Source organism: Jaculus jaculus, chromosome 1 (genome assembly GCF_020740685.1).
Source record: "Jaculus jaculus isolate mJacJac1 chromosome 1, mJacJac1.mat.Y.cur, whole genome shotgun sequence".
NCBI lineage: Eukaryota > Metazoa > Chordata > Mammalia > Rodentia > Dipodidae > Jaculus > Jaculus jaculus.
In genome coordinates, this window is record NC_059102.1 from 50404914 (window position 1) to 50417192 (window position 12279).

The 12279-nt window shown below is 37.7% G+C and overlaps 1 protein-coding gene across 2 annotated transcripts in view; it reads left to right on the forward strand.

The window, feature by feature from the left end:
- The window catches only part of Prkg1 (protein kinase cGMP-dependent 1), a 1244729-nt gene that overhangs the window by 1100228 nt on the left and 132222 nt on the right, over positions 1-12279 (forward strand). For both annotated transcript variants that reach the window (XM_004653190.2, XM_004653189.2), the window contains exon 8: positions 143-208. In XM_004653190.2, the coding sequence (XP_004653247.1) occupies positions 143-208 (66 nt within the window). The remainder of the gene's footprint in view (positions 1-142; positions 209-12279) is intronic.

Consider the following 12279-nt stretch of genomic DNA (forward strand, 5'->3'; position numbering starts at 1 on the left):
GGCAAAGAATTTGTAACACAGTTTAAACCTGTAAGTATATAAAAGAATTTATATCATATTGTTCCTGAGTTCATCATAATATTCACTTTTTATATTAAAGCTTCCATTATCCTCATGTCTCTTTTTTTTTTTTTTAATGCAGGGAGGATGTGAGAACAGCAAATGTAATTGCCGCAGAAGCTGTAACCTGTCTGGTGATTGACAGAGAGTAAGTACATTGCTTTACCATGCACACTGAATGCTCGTATCAGCAATATACATATTGCTGAAAGTAGACATCATTTTTGCAAAACTATTAATACTTGTTTTAAATCTTTTCTTTTTAAAATGAGTTTTATATTTTTTTCTCATATTATTCTTGGAAGTGGCTGGCTCTGCCAACCTAACTCTGCTCTTTAATGAGATACTTAACTACTGTCAGCTAAAGCTTCATAGGCTCATGGAAAAAGTGAGGATAAAGCAATATCACAGGGACATTTTGAGGATTAATGAGAGCATGTGATTAAAGTATTTGCAAAATGTCTTTTTCTCATGGGGTACTCAATTCATGCTAGCTATTTAGGAATTTTATTTAGAATCACTATTGTTATTGAGCATGCTTTAATTATCTTTTCTATTTCTCCACCTGAAACTCCTAAACTAGAGGCATCTGTTTTAGATATGGTGACCATATATTTAGAGAGTAGCTGTTTGCTTCATGACACCTGTTGCTGTCCTATGTCCCCTCTTTATTCTGGCTTGCCATTCTCAGTGTCTTAAATCATTATAGGAAACCTTAAATAGCAGAATCCTGACTCTACAAGAATATGACTCAAATACATGCAAATTATTTAGAACCAGAAGAGCAGATATTCGTCATTGCAGTATGTGTGTGTGTGTGTGTGTGTGTGTGTGTGTGTGTGTGTGTGAGAGAGAGAGAGAGAGAGAGAGAGAGAGAAAGAGAGAGAGAGAGAGAGAGAGAGAAAGGCCAAGCACCTGGTTCAAAGATCATTGTTAAGCATTATGTCCATTATTATTGTGATGGGAACTGAACCTCAGCAAGGAATAAAGCTGAGGAAGAGACAGTGAAACTCGGATGACAGAATGAGATAATGAGCTTAGGGGGTTTGGAGAGGAACGGGTTCCCACTTGAGTCACAGATTTCACTGAGATCCCTTTAGGATCATTCAGGTCATTAGGACCTAAGCAATGGCACCTCTGCTCGATGATGGAAATATCCATAGATTGTCAGAACTAGTTATTATTTTCTGGTTCCCAGATCAACAGTTCTCCACTCTTGCTTGCTTTCACTTAACTTGTATTTTACTGAGGATCTACCATGTACTATACCTTGTGCTGGGTAAAGAATCAAATGCGCAACTTAAACACTTGTTTGGGAGATAAGTTTCTAGTAGAGACTTGGCATAGATACAAAAATAACCATTAAGCAAAGAAGGAGGAAGAAGAGTCCTGAATAAATATTCAATGGAATTCATAAAATGAGTAATGATTGCAGAAAAGAAGCACAAAGATACACAAAATAAATGGTATGAGATGGATATGAAAGTGTAGGGAAGGCAATATAAATGCAGGCGTCAGCATATACAGCTGTGAGCTATTTCTTCTGGCAAGAGTGAAATTATATAAAGTTAGTTTGAAGAGGTGGGTTTTTTGTTTGTTTGTTTTTTGGATTTTCAAGATAGGGTTTCATTCTAGCCAAGGCTGACCTGGAATTCCCTATAGTCTCAGGGTGGCCTTGAACTCATGGTGATCCTCCTATCTCTGCCTCCCAAGTGCTGCCATGAGCCACCACACCCAGCTACACTTGAAGATATTTTGTAAGAAATAAGTTTGCAAGTCTGGTGAGCCTGGTTCACTAAAAATACTAAACACTGGCATAAGGGCTCTGATGACTTTGTAAGGCAAAATAGTGCCACTTTGACAGTGTATTTGGTAGAACTACCTTAGCATGCCATGAATGAATCAGAGGGAAGGTGTGACTATCAGGAACATTCATAGGAGGGCTGTATAAGAATAAATAGATTAAAAAGTGGGTTTAGCTGGGCGTGGTGACGTGCGCCTTTAGTTCCAGCACTCAGGAGGCAGAGATAGGAGGATCACCATGAGTTTGAGGCCACCCTTAGCTTACGTAGTGAATTCCAGATTAGCCGCGGCTAGAGTGAGACCCTACCTCAAAAAAAAAAAAAAAAGAAAGAAAGAAAAAAAAGCACAAACAAACAAAAAAAAAAATTGGGCTTAACATCTGACTTAGTTAAAGAACAAGAGAGAAATAGAGATTTTTTTAGGGTGAACAAATATGAAGGAATGTAGGAGAACCAGTTCAAGAGCAGTACTTATATTCCAGTAAGAATCTAGCAGATTTGAAACACAATTTTGGATACTCAAGACAGATGCTCTGCAGAAGGCAAAAATGTGGGCTGGGAACTCTAACTTAAAGTTACCCTGAAACTAATGTAAAAGTTACTTGCATAGTTAACAACTAAAGCATTGAGATAGGATAAAATTATCCAAACGTATAGAGAAAAATGAAAAAGATTAGAATTTGGTAAAATTTACCAGGCATGTTGACACATGTGTTTAATCCCAGCATTCAGAAGGGAGGTAGAGATAGGAGGATGGCTGAATATGAGGCCAGTCCAAGACTACATAGTGAATTGCAGATCAACTTAGGCTAGAGTAAGACCCTACCTCAAAAAAAAAAAAAAAAAAAAACTTGGTGAAATTCAGTTAAGAATCAGGCAGAGAAAGAAAAAGCTAGTTGACAAAGAAAATGAAACATTAGTGAATAGGACAGTGTAGGAAGAGAACATCTCAAAAGAAAAGAAAATTAAGTTTTTAAGTTAAAGAAATAGAAAATTATTAGAACATAAATTCAGAGAACTTTCTGGAATACCAGAACAGGGTTTTGTCACAAGGGGAAGTCAAGCTAGCTGTTCAGAGACCCAGAGAGTAAACTACAGCTGACAAGTATATAAAGTTCTAGTGTGTAGCTCAGTGTGGTGGATAATTATGCACTATCTATCTCAAAAGACTGATAAACATTTGAGGACTTTGGTACGTTTAACCTAGTTTAACACTGCACAATGTGTACATGTCTACATATCATTTTACTTCATTAGAGCATATATAAACTTCTATGTTTTTACATATCAGCTAAAACAAGTTAAGCTTAAAAAATTTTAAACTTGAGTAATAATATGTGTTGGAAAGAATATAAAGGGTACTCATATGTTGTTGATGAGAATGCAAATAAGCATAGCCATCATAAAATTAGCATAAAATAAAATGAAACTATCATTTGATCCACTAGCCTCAGAGGGTCTGAACATCAATGTCTTAAAGGAATAAATTACATCCTATGTTAATTTAGCATTGATCTCAGTAATATATGGAAAAAATGTAAGTGCCCATCAATGGATGAATAAACAGTGGTACACATATACAACTAACTACCATGCATCCTTAGTAAATAGCAAGATCTTGTCCTGTATGAATCTGGAAGAGATTACTTTAAATGAAGCATGTCATAAACAGAAAGATAAATACCACATGAGACCAGTTACATATGGAATAAAATAAAGTCTTAGAATGAGGATGAGCAGAGGCAAAAGGGTGGAGAAGGAAGGAATAGGGAATAGAACAAGGATATAAAGATTAAAAGAGACAGGAGAAATAGGTTTGAAGTGGCTGGAGGCCCTGGCACATCCATTCTTTCGTTCCCACCTACTCCCACTCTCTCTCCACCTCTGTAGCTCAAATAAGTAAAAATAAAATATATTTTTAAAAACCCAAAGAGATGGGAGTTCAGAGCAGCAGGATTATGGATTTAGTCTAGCCTTGGCTACATATTGATCTTGAGACCAGCCTGGAGAGACTGTATCTGACACAAACTAGCTGCAGGAGGTAGGAAATGTGAGTTATGAACTCTAGCTAGAGAGACTATGCATTCAAAACAAATAACCAAACAAACAAAAAGAAGAGGAAACTTTAAATGTCTCATAATATAAAATCAAAGTAGAGCCAGGCATAATGTCCCATGCCTGTAAACCCAGCATATAAAAGGCTGAGACAGAAAAACTGTCATAAGACTGGCCAGCCAAAAAAAGAAAATCCAGATAAAATAAAATAATACAATTTTCCTCAAGGAAAGGAAGAGAGGACAATGAGGCATGCCCTCGAGTTTTAGAGGCAATTCTCATGACGGGTATGTGCAAGTGTCCAGAACTCTGGAGCAAATGAAACACTAAGGGAAGTATGATGGAGTTGGGACTAGAGGGAGAAAATAGTGTGTGGAGGAAATTATAGACAAGTAAGGGAAGGTTACTAGAAATATGCATTGTTTTCTTATTTTTAAATATTTTCCTAAAACAGCAACAAAAGAGAGCAGTTATAAAATTGTAAAGCAATTTGTAAGGAAAGTTATGTGAATTTAGATAGCATTAATCCTGTTTCTAAAGCATAAAACAGAATTACTTAGGGCTGAAGTTAAGTTAGTTAAAGTTCTGATTAACTGGGGGTTCATAGATAAGAAATTTATAATTCCACTGTCCTTAATAATGTGTGCAATCTCATATCTATGGATACCACCTGGAAGGCGGGCAGAGGATTTTATAGAAGAGGAAACCGTAGCTCACAGAGGAAAATACTTCATAGGGTTTGGCAGTAAATAAAACTCAGGTTAGCTTAACCATGTGGAACAAAACTGACTAAGACATTGGGGGTCATTTAGTCTTGCTCCTTCAATGTTGTCCACAGAGGTTATAAGAGACAAAGGAATGTCGAGTCGCCTCACACATACACTTTTGCTTTCATTCTAATTTACTTTTTCAATGCTCAAGCATTTCCAGTGTACAATGGAGAGTGAATGGCATTGCCAAAAAAATGCTCCATATTCCGATCTTGACTGTGCCAGTTTATGAAAATATAGAGAGTTACATAATTTCTAAGTGTCAGTTTTCTTTCTTTTTTTTTTTCAAAATGGTATATTACCTAAATTATGAAATTGCCCTGAAAAACAACTAAATATACATAAAGGCACACACATAGCACTGAAAAATGAGTCCTTTTCTTAAGGAAATCATAGGTAGTCCTTGTATTTAGAACTTTCCTCTTTCACCAGCATAGGCTTATCTTCAGGGGTGTGTAAGGAGGAGACAGATTAAGAGAATCCTAGCTTGAACCACAAATACAGAAAAGATAGCTTGAGTGTATGGTATCTCTACTCTTAGGGGAGCAGTTGGGCTACCCACCAAGGTTGATTCACAGCTTAAACACAAACGATACTGGAACTGAAGGCTCCTGTCAAAAGCGGCTGCTGACTCCTAATTTATGTCCAATTAGAGATGCACCAGGGCTTCATCCTGTGCAAACAGATGGCAGACATTAGAACTGTCAACAAAAGGAGCTTCCTTCACAAATTTACAAGCGAGGTACCACATTACATAAGCCAGTGGTTCTCTTACCATTCCAGAGGGAAAGCAAGAGAGCATCATTGTAACTCCTCACGCAAGTCAGGATATTTTCTAACGAAACGCTCCTTTAAAAAAAATCAGAAAATGATAAGCAGCTACATGATTTCCTCAAAATGTGTTCTTTGAAGATTGATTTCTCAAAGCCTAGTCATTATCTCAGTATCTGCAGTAATTCTACAATCTGTGAAAGCTATCTAAGAAATTAGCAAAACAAAAAAAATCTACTTATATTAATCAATATCTTAGTTGTATGAGGCACAGCCAAGTAAAGTTGGTGTTGCCTAATTTTGGAACCTATGAAAATACATGCACAAAACACCAAACATTGTGCCTCACAATCAGTTATTCACTTCTCTGCTTATACTGTGTGGGGACTCTAGACAAACCTAAAGTTCTAGTATGATAAGCCTATGCTTTTTATCTTTCTGATCACCGTCAAAGACAGAAATTTATGACTTGCTAGTAAGTAACAGGGCATTGTGGGCTTTTCCCCCAGGGGATCAATGTCTAAGAGTAGTAACTCGATCCCTGTTTACTGGGTAACTTCTGGGATATGGTCATACTGATTATAAAAATGGAAACATTTTTCCAGTCATCCATGTTTCTGTGTGTCCCTTCCATCCCTTGACTGAGGAGGACATCAGGTTCCACCCTACTCAACCCCTCATACTCCTGGGACAATCTAGTGCATTCCTTAATACATCAGGATATCTAGCAAACATCAGAACCATTGTCTATCCTAATTAGTCACTTCTTGTGTCATACCAGCAGCCACTAATTATATTGATTATAACCTTTGATAATGTCAAACTAAAAGCATGCCATGGTGGTCAGACTTCCAGAGTGGTCAATTATCTTCTCAAAATCACTTCACCTGATTTATGAGGCCATCCATGGGACTCCAGGAGACACTGAGAATAATTTAAACACCCCAACATGACTCATCCAAGACCTTTTCCATCAGTGATACCTGATATTTTATTATGTCATGAGGTCCATTTTGTTAATGAGAAAAATATAGGTAATGGATACCAGGAACTAGCCTATAGTATATGATTTGTGCTTGAGTATAAAAAGGTGAAATTGGGTTGAAGAGATGTCTTGGCAGTTAAGGTGCTTGCCTGCAAAGCCTAAAGACCCATGCAGTCTCTCTCCAGATCCCACATAAGCAAGCCGCACAAAGGTGAGGCAAGTGCAAGGTCACACATTCCCTCTAGGTGGCACAAGTGTATGGTGTTCAATTACAGTGGTTGAGGCCCTGACACAACAATTCTCTCTCTCTCATTCTCTCAAAAAAAGATGAAATTCAGAAAGTGTCAAACATAAGATCATAGGACAATGAAAGTGGCAATCTTATAAATTAAGCTATCTCCAAGGAGGTCTAAGAGACCGTAATTCAAGTTCTTTACCTTGGATCTACCACTGGCTGATATGTGATACATATCTTACATCATCTCATGTCAAGACCTGACAACTATGCTCCTGACTAGGGAGCGACTCAGAAAACGAGGGATGGCCCCAAGACTCATAAAAAGTGGAACAGCAAGAAAACTAAATCATCAATTAATTTTAAAAACTAATAGAGTAGCAAACAGGGTACCAAGAATGTTGGAAATAGAGAAAAGCTAGTACTGTTGGCCAACTGAAGACTATTTCTCAGCACCCAACTATGTCGAAGTAACTGGGAAAGCATGGTGGTACACACCTATAATCCCAGTGCTATGATACGATATTGAGGACCATACTGCATTTGAGTCCAGCCTAGGTGAGATGTCCCCCTATCCAAAACTATTAAAAAATGAACAACTAAATGCTTATTTATCCATTGGTATTAAATAGAAAATTTGAGATATATTAAGAAAGATGATAATGAATTTCTGCTTTCTACATTAAGTACTAGGACCATTGCCACAGACTGGCAAAGCCAGGACCACCAGTCCGAGGGAGAACAGGGCCTTGGGAGGTGGGCAAGGAGTTGACAAAGTGACAAACAGACACACACACAAGGTGAATGTATCTGAGTGTATTTTACTGAAGTAGAGCATCAGGTTATATACAATTCTGGCTGCATAAGCTTAGCCTTTGTTTATTTAAGCGGTACAATTTTTATGAATAGCCTGTTCCAGGAGAGGCACAAATACATTGAGTAAAGATTACAATCACAAATTTAATAGTTAATATCTCACCAAAACCAGTGTTAGACAGTCAATGGTTATAAATGACGAATGTTTTTTAGCCTGCTTCAAACATCAAGTATTTTTAACAAAAGTTCTAACAGGGTGACTTCATAACTCTAATATATTTTCTTCCTTGAATCATGCCATAAAAATGTAGGTGTATTAAAGCCTGCCTTCTCATTTTGATCCCAGTTGTTTCCTAATGTTTTCTCTTTGTGCTTTCGTAAGCAAGCACCAAGGTGGCTTCTACCTAGCAAGTCTGTCCACAAAAGTTAAAGATTACCAAGAAACATGCTTCCCACCATTGTTTTCTAGCGTATCCCCATTCCTATACCCTCCTGTACAAGGTAATGGTTCATCAATTAGTTCTGGGCTTCAGAATTCTGACTATGGCTTGAAACAATAGCGGGTTCTCTGGAGGAAGTGTCACACCATCAGGTGACTCAATTTTTTGGAAACTTGCTCTATATCTAATTTTTACTAAATTGTGAAAGAACATCATGCTGCTGTCATATGTCAGGAACAGAACAGTAGTAATGAAGAGAACAGCTATTAGAGAGCAGCAAAAGGCACTACGAGCCTGGAGAATGCACATCCTTCCAGGAGGCTTTCTTCCTTGAAGCTTTGGCCTTGGCCTGGTGAACAAGTCATGTAGACTCCACTGGAGTTGGCATGGCAGACCGTTATGATGACCAGAACATAAATTCAGTAAAGATTTACAAATACATAGGACAAGCTCAAATAGAGGCAAGTCCATGCCTGTATTAGAAACATTTATTTACCAGGGTAACTTCACTTCAGTCACCCCGCCCTCCCCATGTGGCCTCCATATGGACTTCATTTCCAGTTGTTTAGCCATGCCTGCATCTGTTTCTGAAGGAGAAATTTCTGACACCTTGTACTTCAGGAGCCTGAATGTCAAATGAATTGAAGAGAAATAGATAAAATAGTACTGATCCTACTCCACCCAGGAAACATGCTATAGGTATTTCTGATAGGCATTTTGATGGGCTTGGAAGAGAACTCATCAATGGCATGCTCAGGCAAGAAAATGTGATGGCTCTGTCTTCCAGCAAAAGTAATGGATCGTTTTAAATGAAAGAATTTCATTTGCTATGTGTGGACATACAGAGCCAGAGTTGCATAACGTAAACCAGGGTTCAGCAACCTTTACTATGATGGGCCAGCTGGTAAATATGTCAGACTCTGTAGGACAAATGGCCTTTGTCACAATTACCCAGCTCTTTTGATGCAGAACAAAAGTAGCCACACGTAAAAATGAGTAAGTGTAACTCTTCCATTAAAGTTGTGTGAGCACTGACATTTGAATTTGACATCATTTTAATATGTCACAGAGTATCATTCATATTTTATTTGTTACACAATTTAAAAATAAAAATATTTCTTGTATCAAGGCTACCTCGTGTTTAGAAAACAGTGTTTCTTTAGGCTCTTACATACTTTCCTCTCTCTTCCACAATATTCTCAGAGCCTAGAAGATTTGATAGAGATGTTTCATTGAATACTGAGCACCAAGCAGTCTCAGACCTTCGATGAGTTTTGAGTTTGCTCAATAATCACTGGCAACACAAAAAAGAAGCTTCTCTGACCAAATATAAGAGCAGAATTAATCTATGGACATAAACATACCTATTTAGAGGGAAACTAGATGGACACAACATATCCATTTACCCAAATAACAGTAGTAGGAACAGGAAGTCCCTTCCATGAAGCAGGCCTCACATCCAATCCAAAGGTAGTTAGTTACTCTTGTAATAACCATGCCACTATTGCACCAGCCACCACATCTTGCCTGGCTGGTTGGTTGTGTAGCTCACAGAGTCTATAACTGGATCAGATCACTGATGACTTTTATTCCTCAGTAACCACCCTACACAGCACTTTTTAGCACTATGATAACTATCTAACTAACATGGATGAGGCTTTAAGCTCAGTTCCTGCTTGATTTCTCTGTTCTATAACCAAAGTGTGTGGCATCTTCAGCCACAGGGTCTTAATATCTAATTCTGGTAAGCAACCAAGAACATTGGTAATAGACTGTTGTTTGAGGTTCCTCAGGGGGCCTGAGGATAACACACTGGTAGGTATCCACCCCAGCACTGGAATTTTCTTATAACAACCTGTAGCTTTTTTTTGAAAGCATAATCCTTTTCCACTACTCCCATACCACACAAGCCCTTCTTTCTTTCTTTATTTTTTCTCAGTTTTTTAAATTTAATTTTTATTAACATTTTCCATGATTATAAAAAAAATACCATGATAATACCCTCCCCCCCACATTTTCTCTATTTTTTAAAATTTTTATTAGCATTTTCCATGAATATAAAAAAATATCCCATGGTAATTCCCTCCCTCCCCCCCCCCCACACTTTCCCCTTTGAAATTCCATTCTCCATCATATTACCTCCCCATATCAATCATTGTACTTACATATATACAATATCAACCTATTAAGTAGCCTGCTCCCTTCATTTCTCTTCCCTTTATGTCTCCTTTTTAACTTACTGGCCTCTGCTACTAAGTATTTTCATTCTCACATGGAAGCCCAATCATCTGTAGCTAGAATCTACATATGAGAGAGAACATGTGGCGCTTGGCTTTCTGGGCCTAAGTTACCTCACTTAGTATAATCCTTTCCAGGTCCATCCATTTTTCTGCAAATTTCATAACTTCGTTTTTCTTTACCGCTGAGTAGAACTCCATTGTATAAATGTGCCACATCTTCATTACTTTCTTTATCTTTGATTACTCTTAATCCTTCCTTATTTTCTGTGACTTCACTTCAAGCTTTCCAGGTATTTTGGCAATGGCTAATTAGAAATTAAGGCATTTTTCAGTGAGAATTGTTTGCTTTTGATGATGTGTCATCTGAAAAATGCAGCATGATAAAAATCAAAATAGAGAATACTTTATATTTTTAAATACTATCAGAATAGGGAAACGGTACTGCAATGACGACTTCAGGACAGAAATCTTTTCAGACACCATTCTAACCCCACAGATCTGTACAGTATCGTGAATGATGTGCCCAATTGTAATTTGCCCACCTGAGGTCATCCACGTCCTTCTCTTTGTACACCGTGTCATTCTGTGTTCACGTGATAGGACTGTTGGGACTCCCCCTGCCACACTGCCTTTAGACACATTACTTAACCGGGAGGGTGATAAACTTAAGATAGTTCACAAGGCTCAGCCTTTCCAACTGTCTAGGTGTATTTTATTTTAATTAATTTTCCACAAAGAAATCTGGGGTGATGTGAGGAAATTGGCAGGACGATTACAAGAAAGCCAGTGTGCCTTGGTGCCATGGTGTCAGCTGTAATAATTTGAACCTGTCTTTATTTTTGTTTTAGGGGGCAGTTATTAACTGGTGTGCTTTTAAGAAACACTTATTAAGAAGGAGAGATAAAATCTAGGAGGTTAAAAGAAAGACAGACATTATATTGGTTCAGCTTAATAGCACAAGTTGAGTTACTGCAGGTCTTTAACAAGTGTGATCTAACTACAAAAAAGTACATTTCCACTAGAAAAAGACTGTGTATAGATATAGCAGTTGTAGTTGAAACTCATGGGAAAAAACTGGGGGGGGCAGCTCCTCATTATGCACGCTTCCCAATGCCTTACACAGGAAGCAGGCCTTCCTCTGGAGCAGAGCTTCTCTCATGACAGCAGCATTAGCAAGGGGGCTCCTAGAGGAGACCCAGGCTTACTCAGCAAGCGTACTGCAGCTGATGACTTTCTGTCATCCATCTCTCCTCCTAGCAGCTATGACTGATCAGATCTGAAGGCCATATGTAAGTCTGCTACAAATGTGTGCGTTCTAGCTCTAATTTGTCATACAAGTCAGCAGGGTTTCTCCATACACCATAATCTTTTGACTTTGCTGAGTCCAACACATTTCATATACTAATGGAACAATAATCAAGCCTTAACATATTCTTATTTTTTTTAAAAAAAGTTAATTTTAGGTGTTGACTATATCAGTCCAGAGAAGAAGTGGGAGGAATCAGCTTTTTCAGTCAAGGGCCAAATGCTAAACATTTACAGTTCTGTGGGACCATCTAGTCTCTTTACTAAAATGTCATCACTGTCATTTGGCCTCAGAATCATAGTTTCCTAGTCACTTTTATGTTTTGGAGATGAGGAAAATAAGGCATGGGCTCCAATGACAGTACTTGATAATAAACATTAATTAAGATAGATGGTCAGTTCACATTCTTGTATTTTGATGCATTTGGTATACCTTAGAATTTTAGAATAAAATACACATTGAGAAAAACTGCTCTTTTAACCCCTAGGTTCAGGAATGTGAAACTGAGTTTCAGAAAGAATATGGATTTCTAAGATGTTTAGTAATAAAGAGGTACAGCCTGAGCCAAGACATCACTGTCCACCTGCATCATATAATGCTTTGACAACCAAGGTAGCAAACTGATGTACTCACTAATTCAATAAGCACACATTGAACATACATTATCTGTTAAGTTTTAGACTCAATGCTATGATATATATCAAGAAAAACAGACAGTTGCCTTTTGAGGGGCTTATAATCCTAAGAGTTAACAAACACAGTATCAAAAAGGAAAAGAGGAAATGGATAGTTTATAAAT